This window comes from Adiantum capillus-veneris, chromosome 18, assembly GCF_014529385.1.
Source record: "Adiantum capillus-veneris isolate H3 chromosome 18, ASM1452938v2, whole genome shotgun sequence".
NCBI classification, from domain to species: Eukaryota; Viridiplantae; Streptophyta; class Polypodiopsida; order Polypodiales; family Pteridaceae; genus Adiantum; species Adiantum capillus-veneris.
The window spans coordinates 84,670,284-84,678,987 of NC_140948.1; the positions used below are offsets into that span (position 1 = coordinate 84,670,284).

The 8,704-nt window shown below is 38.7% G+C and overlaps 1 protein-coding gene across 1 annotated transcript in view; it reads left to right on the forward strand.

The window, feature by feature from the left end:
* LOC147435963 (truncated transcription factor CAULIFLOWER D-like) overlaps positions 1-4,891 on the forward strand; it is a 70,618-nt gene extending 65,727 nt beyond the window's left edge. Inside the window, exon 3 of the mRNA XM_086488073.1 lies at positions 4,625-4,891. Coding sequence (XP_086344199.1) covers positions 4,625-4,657 — 33 coding nt within the window. The 3' untranslated portion in view covers positions 4,658-4,891. The remainder of the gene's footprint in view (positions 1-4,624) is intronic.
* The last annotated feature ends 3,813 nt before the right edge of the window (positions 4,892-8,704 follow it).

An 8,704-nucleotide genomic window follows, 5' to 3' on the forward strand; every position in this document is an offset into this window, starting at 1 on the left:
TTTATTTAGGGGAGGAGGGGGGGGAGAAATTCTAGAATTTAGAAATGAAGAAATCATTATCTACATAGGCCATGTGACTGTGGGCCCCACTTGTCTGGCTGTGTGTATATGTGCCAGAACAGCAGTCTCATGAGAGAGAGACTAAGAGAGAGAGATGGGTTGATGAAAAAGAGTGAGAGGTGACATGGAGAATAAAGTAATTACAAGAGGGGAGAGAGAGGAGTGTGTTCAGAGGTGAATCTATGTGCAGATGTGTGTGAACACAAGAAAAATCAGGTAACCACCGGGTGGGGATGGGTCTGTGGACACCTTTTTTAGTGAAACTAAGTGTGTGTGAGTGTGGGGGAGGTTATTTAGCTACAAGACAAGAGACATGGCGCCCTTTAGAGAGAGGGGGGGTATTTGGGTCATGGGATGTGATAGGAGAGAGAAAGGGGGGGTGGGGAATACTATTTTGGAAGATAGGGTAAGTTGCATGTGAGTTAGGGTGCATTATTGGTGAGTTAGAATGCATTATTGGTGAGATGTGGGGTAGCTTGAGGGGAGAGAGAAAGGAGAAAGGACAAGGGGAAGAGAGAGAGGGTTGACCTTTTGAGTGGAGGAGAGGAAAAGGGACACACGGCAGGCAACAGTGAAGAAAAAGGAGGCAAGGTGGGGATGGGCTGCCCCGCAGGCATGAGGTGGCCTATTTTACCTTTCTCATATATTTACATAATCATACTTTGTTTTTTTCTTACTTTTTCAATTCCTTTTATCACTCCCTCCCTAAGAGGAGGTTTCCATGGGGTGGGGACGAGAGAAGAGGGGTATGGGAGCTTGGCTTGTGAAAAGCCCCCATCTACAAGTCTCTCTTAATGGGAGAAGTTACAGTACAATGTCCTTTTGGAGGGGGGACCGTCTCCAAGTAAATTTAGTCCTCAACTATCATCGGTTTTAATATCTCTACCTTTTTCAAGTTAAATTTAATGACAAGCTAACAATTAATGTTTTTTTTAAAAAAAAACTACAACCAAGAACTTCTTTTTTGTTCCTAAGGAATCTTCTTTATGAAACTCTCTCTTTTGTTCGTATAATTTCCCTATGGTTAATGAAACTAGCTTAATTTAATCACACCCCTCATAATCTCTACAACCTTAGGATGTGCTCCCTCACACGGGTAGAAGTGCTCTAATCTCCCCCTCCTTCACTCCAAGTCGGACCCACACTTCAAATCCACCTTGTAATTCACCAAATCAGCCTCCCTTTACTCCCATACATTAGGGTCACTGTATGTAGTAGCGACCTCCTCCAAGAGGAGGAATAATTCATGGAGGACTCTGATTGAGTGACTAAAAGGACATGCTTAATGGGTAGTCAATCCAAAGCAAGGATTGTTAATAACAGAGATACTTAGGGAATTTGAGCACTGCTATGCATAACTAACCAAGACAGAAAAGTCCACACTAGATGTAGAGAAGACAAATCTTTTCTTACAAGATACAAGTAAAGAGTTTCACAAAAGTTTGGAGCTTTTCCTTGAAGATTAAGATTCCTAGCAAGGCCTAAAGACTGTCTGGAATGAGGTTGACGGTGATGTCTTACTACTTTCCAAATGAAAAAGAAGAAGGGACTAGATGGTAGTAAACAGTACAAGTCCTTCTACCTCAACTTCTGACAAAATGGTAAAGTCTACCTTTGTAACTCCTAAGTTTGATGAGTCCATGCTAGATAAGCTTGTGAAGGGAATGCGTCAATTTAAGGTGACGCTTGCAAAGCTTGAAGAAAGGAAAACCATCAAGGACACTTCCTAGGCAAAGACATCAACACAAAGAACGGTTTGTCCATAGATGTATTTGGTGTGATAGTAGAGACCTTGTAAGAAGGCACTATGATAGTTTTAGTGATGCTCTCACAAAAGATGTTGTCTTTTTCAAGGATGGTAAAATCCACTTAAGAGAGAAATGTCTACCTTTGAGAACTAACTTTGGGAAGGGGAGAATGCAAACCTTAGTTGAAGATATGGCAGCTAACCATGCCACCTCTTTAGTTGAGACAGCTACTTATGGAGTGAAGATTGAGCATCTTAGTGATGAAGAGGTGAGTGATCACCATGGTAGAATTTTTCCAAATATCATGGAATTAGCGAAAAAAGGAAAGCTTACAAAAGAGATTCTACATGACTCAGGTGATTGGATACATCTAGAAATAGGGTGGAGTGATCTAGTGGATTCAATGTCCGTGCATTCCCACATTACAAAGTGCCAAAGTCATGAACCCATTATAGAAGAAAAGCGTAGGTGTGAAAATGGTGATGAAGGGCTTTCAAAAAGAGCTACAAGAAGTGGAGGAAGAAATGATGCATCACCTTGCGAGCGCCATCAATAGAAGAGGCACCTTCATCAGAAGTGAATGGAGAAGTCTACAACAAAGAAGAAGAAGAAGAAGCCAACAAAAGATAAGCCAAAAGGACCAGCTTACAAACTACCATCTGACATTGAGCTTGCTACATAGTTGAAGAAAGTACTAGAGGAGAGGATTTTGAATATCAAGCTTGAGTTTACTTTGGGTAAGGTGCTTGGCATAAACAAGCGGGAATTCCATGAAGAAACTACCGACATCATCAAGAGAAAGAAGTTAACACTTGAAGCTTTTATTCGCCCACAAGATGAAGGCGATCCTGTGAAGACACAAGGAGTACATGTACATGCTAACAAAGGTGATGAATTTATGGTAGGATGCTACCAATCTTCTTGGAATGTAGGACAAGTGAGACTTGATGATAATGGGGAAGAATCTCAAAGCATTCCTAGGAGCCACTAGCGCGGGCTACTACAAAGACATTGGTCAAAGTAGGAGATCTTAAAGAACTATTTGTTTCCTTAATTGACCATGATTCTGAGATAAATATAATGTCAAAAAGTCTTTACAACAAATGTAAATGACCAATGGACACAGAACATGGTTGGATGGTTAGAGTGGCAAACAATTTATCATGTGAGTTGTATGCAACATGTCCAAGTGTAAAGGTGACAATAGGTGATGTAAAGGTCGAACAAAACTACTTTATACATGACACATCTTCATATCATCTTATCCTTGGGCAGCCCTACATTGTGGGAGTTTGAATAGTGCATTGAGATACACTACCATTGAACTCTTCTTCGTCTTTTTTTTTACAATCATACACCCCGATTGGAATTTCCTCCTCGTAGCCAACACTTTCAATGTAATACAATATCTTTTTGTTGCAAAATATATACACTAATTTTTCTGCTCTGTCTTTCAACAATTTGTTTTGAATAGTTCTATGAACATACCTATACATACTTTAGTTTCTCTCTGAGGTTGAGTTTGCTATATATTGTGCTAGTAGTTTCATTACAAGAGGGCATAAGATCGCATTAGGAAAAATATGACCCCTCTAGGGGCCCTTTGGGATTAAGGTTAATTAGAGGCCAGCCAATAGGAAGAGGGTGGTGCACTCTATACCCTAAAAAAAGTAGGGGGACAAGGTAGCCGTACACCTCCTAATGGCCTCTTACCTAGTGAGAAGGTAAGGGAGGTGGCTAGGGAAAAGGGGGGGGGGAAGGGGGGGGGGGGGGGGGGGGTCGGGGACCACTTTGACCTCTTTTCCCCCACTTTTTGGCCCGGATTTAAAAATACACTAAAAAATTCAAATAAAAAAAACATTTAAATTTTAAGTTTTCTCTCCTTAAAAGTCTCCAAACCTATTTCATGGTCAAAAAATTATTTTAACCTCCAAAAGTAAAAAACGTACACTAAAAAATCCAAAAAATTGATTTTTTTCAAAAAAATTCAAAACATCATTTTCCAACCTCTAAAGTCTTTCCAGACCTATTCTATAGCTAAAAAGTGATTTTCTCTCTCTACAAACCCTTTTCCAAGCTCTCCAACAACCACATGCACCCCTATAGTCTAGCATTATCTCTCTGCTAGTTTTTTCCCACCTCCATTGTAGCACTAAGCAAGCTCCTCCTCCATCTCTTCCCTTTTCCCACCACATAGTTTCACACCAAGCTAGATCCTCTCCCTTCTCTCACCTCCATTATGGCATGAAACAAGATTCTACTCCTTCTACTTTCATTCACTCACACTATATGGAAACATTTACTCCCAAAGGTGGCAAATGTATGAGCTCACATGACTTGCATACCACAACAACAGGAAGTCTAATAAGTATGTGGACATTGCAAGGGTTCATCTCCAACATAAAGATAGAATGGTAAGAAAACTTTGTAGCTTACATTGCAAGGGTTCATCTCCAACATAAAGATAGAATGGTAAGAAAACTACCCTTGTAGCTTACATTTAGAGCTTAACATCATCTCCATACTTAAGTTTATCATGCTGGAGAGAAAAAATCTCTTTATGCCTTTCAATGTTTAGGCTTCACACCTCATAACACTGGGTGGTGTTATTTTGTTGATGGCTTTGGTGCGCCATCTATAGTTGTGTAGCATGTGATTGAGCCTCGTGCAATGCAAGTAAGTTTTGCTATTTATGGAGAGTCATGAAAGATTTTTCTTTATAATTTACTCTTTGTATAGTTGTCATTAGATTATTTGAATGATATCATTTTGTACTTTATAACTTTGTCCTCACATAATGTATTGTTTACTTATAGAGTCAACTTTTTTCCAAGGACATGAGCAAGTAACCATGTGGAGAGATGGAAATCACTATATTTTTGTTTCGTGAGGAAACCTTTAACTACCATGTTAAAGGATTTTGATAAGAATAGTAGAATTTTTGTAGAATCTTGAACCAATAGGTACTCTCTAGGAGCTCTTAGAAAAGCCATGCATATAGTACTACTATTTTCCCTAGTGTTATAGACACACAAATACTCAAGTGTATATGAATCTCTAGATGAGGAAGACAAATACTTGTAGGAGACGCCTAACAAAAACAACATTGTCTCCGTTTGTAATTATTTTCATGAGGCTGGACTCCTCTATAAATGCAATATATATATGTTTTTTTGTTAAATGGTGTCGCATTGAGTGAGAGTATTTAATTTAGATTACTGGAGTTTCATACGGATTTGAGAAATATTGTTGACCTTAATGGATATTTTGATTTTCATGTAAGATGTTTCAAGTCTCAAGTCTTAATCATTCCAGCATGAAGAAATTCAAGAAATATTTTGATTTTAGTTTAATCATTAATGATTATTCTTATCAAAGTGGATCATAACCTTTGTCAAGATGTCCTCATTTGTGGATGTAGCAAACGTTTCACAAATTGAGAAAGCTAAATTATTGCTTTCCAACATGGTTTTATTTCCATACTATGCCTATGCCAAGCTTCACTTAGAGAAATGACAACTTGAGATGGAGGTGTCGATGTATAGGGGTAACTTATTATTGTTTCGTGTTTCATCATACATATATTGTAAAGCCTTTGAGTTTCCACCTTTTTGAGTAGTGCTGACAAATTTTTGGTGTCAAATCTTCTTAACTATTCCTATTCATGAGCTATTGGTAGTTATTTCTTTGGTATTGCTAAAGATGATACCAATAGCTATTACCTTGTGAACTTAACTGTTAAATTGCGGATTTGATTTTTACTATGTAGCTCATTTGGATAGAGAAAGGTAAACATAAATTATAGATACATGCATTCTTGAGCCTATGTAAACTGCTAATTAAGAAAATTTTGGTTGGATACTATAACAATAGGGGTCACATGTGGTTTCAAATACCAAAGAAACTGCTTAACCAAAACATTCCCAAGAACACGAGGTGGACACAAGGAAGTAAAAATTGGCTCCTTGTTTGGTTGATTTCTAGTACTGAATGTTTACTGAATGATTTCTAGTACTGAATGTTTACCTAGGGAGTTCATTAAAGTATATGTAACATAGCACATGTGTTCAACAGAAGGGATTTTATATTCTTGTAAAGTTACAGAAACATGTGTAGATAAGGCCTATAAGGGGTACTTTTAATCCATTCTAGTGAACGCACATGATATAGGAAATTTTACATAGTGAATGTTCTGAATCTTTGAACACAGAGAAAGGGAGGGGGGGGGGTTCTCTAATTACATCAAACACTACACCTCTATCTCATGGACATGCATTAAAAAAAGGCCCTATTTGTCATTATAAGGCCCCATGGACCCTAGATGGCCATTCTGTGTGCCCTTGTGGCCCCTCTTTTTGAGGGTCCTTGGGGCCTTATAATGACAAACACATACCAAGAATAGGGGCAGTGGACACAAGGAAGCAAAAAATGGTTGATGAGCATGATACAAGGTTTAGGTATTTGCCATTGGGGGGGGGGGGGGGGGGGAGGGTGGGAGTTTTCTTTGAGTACATCAAACTGCACACTTCTATCTCATGGCCATGCAGAAAAAAAGAATGTATTTTCCATTTTAAGGCCCAAGGACCCTCAACAAGAGGGGCCACAAGGGCAGAAGAATGGCCATCCAGGCCATAGCAAAATGGAGGGGTGGGGGGGTGGGGAAGCTCTCGCTCTTTGTACATCTAACATTACATCTTTATATCATCCTCATACACAATATTTTTGTAAATGTTTTCCATGTAAAAGCCCCCAAGGCCCTCAGCAAGGCTGGCCACAAGGGCCCGCAAAATGCCCATCCCGGATGGGCATTTTGCGCGCCCTTGTGGCCAGTCTTGCTGAGGGCCCTTAGGGTCTTTACAGTGAAAAAAATTGTAAAATTATTGTGTATGAAAATAATACAAGCTTCTAGCTTCCAATCGGCTCCAAATCTATCTGGGCTTGTCTCACATAAATTTGATCATCTCGTCGCGCTCTTCGACCATCGTGTGATGCACAAAAAGCATATCTTGCTCGAATTCTCTAAAAATCAATGTGCAAGATGACAATTTCTAAACAAATGATGTAAAATAAACATTCTTACTTTTTCCTTAATCTACGGGCTCCAACGAGCATTAAAACCATGGAATCTGAAAATACTCAAAGAACCAATGTTCTTTATTGTGTTAAGGATTGTATTTCCTACATACAAACTTTCCTAAAATATCACCCTAACACATTCAAAAGTGGCTTCCAAGGATCCCTCGGTCAAAATTTTAAACTGAAGGAAAACAATCAGAATGAACTCCTAGACTGTGTACAAACTTTAAAATATCCAATTTTTTATTATAAAAAAGTTATTGCTAAAAATTTGAAAATAGGCTTTCCTTGGACTTCCCACAACGATAGAAATCAAAGGGTTCAATTGTGCATGGTAGGAATCTCACCGGGGTATTTTCCGTCAAGATCTCTTATACTTTATCATGTCTTCTCATGTACAATCCTACCAAACAAATATACATTTACACTTTAAATGACTACAAATCTTATTTACTTATCGAACAATTATCTAAAATATGGCAGACCTAGAGTGCTCTTACACATCAACAAACGAAAAAGTCCAAATTTCTTCTCATTAACTTTGATAAACATACATTTGTGAACAACTAACAATGGGTAGTGCCTTAATAGTTCTTACATCCATTCCATGACATGGTATGCTCATGGGGTGACCTATCCATAAAATTATCTTTGGTGGGAGTGCCCTCATGTTAGGAAAGGGTGTGTTGCTGATAAAAGGCTGTTCTATTGTCCTACTAGGGATCTCTACATGTTAGCATAATGATTTTTTGTGTAGTGGAAGCCACATTGCTTAAGGAGATCTTTGTGCCATTGTAAAAGGTTCATGTTATGCCAGTTCCTGGAGCCATTATTGCAAACAACACCACTCAACTAGAATAGTAAGAGGTCACCTTGTATCATGATGTGTTAGAGACATGTTCTTCAAACAAAAACGTCATGCGTTAGAGACATGTTGAAAAAAGTCAAATTTTGGTTCCTAGTGACCCACATTTTTGTTAATGTGGCCACACTCCTTTACTCCCTTCACTTTCCAAAAACTAGAGAGAGAAAGTGACCTCCTAGGTCCACATCCTACATGTGTCTAAAAAAAATGCCAGAAAAGCCTACTTAAAACTAGCTTCTTGAATGCCCTTGTCCCCTTAACCCTACACAACATTAGCCTTAATCCCTAAAAATTAGGAGTTCTTACAAAGCCCATGCAAAGTCCATATTTCTCCTAATGGAGTAACGCTCACCACCATTCATCAACCACCACTTCCATGCAGCTTGCTCATTTGCCATTGACTGTACAAAATCATTTACAAAAGGACTTTTTTAAAGTCTAAATGCACTCATTTGTTTAATACAATCAATTTATCCTAAACATTGGAGTAGAACGTATGACTTACGTAATGAAAATTGCTAACCACCCCTGTATTGGAAATCAAACCTAAATTCCAATACACTAGATCGAGCATGTAAGCCACACTATGGAGTGGACTATGAGCGCTCTTCCATCTTGCATGAAAACACTTGGCCAAAATTATTTCTTGTTTTGTAGAGGATGGTAGTCGCCAATCCTTCCCTACTACAGACTCTTTTAACTCCTCAAAATTTTTGAGACTCTGTTGGATTGACCACCATGTCATCCAAACTTTGCCCATATTTGGCACCGTTTGATTAAGGTTGGAAATGGTGAACATAATGGTCATGATCACATGGTATGTATCCATTACACTCCTCCACGAAAAAGGTTTGTTTATGGACCCACGTAAACATGTAATTTTCTCTTTCACTTTTTTGATATGCCGAAGCTGCCATCCATCAAAGGCCGTGCAGTTGAAAGTGTCAATCACAAT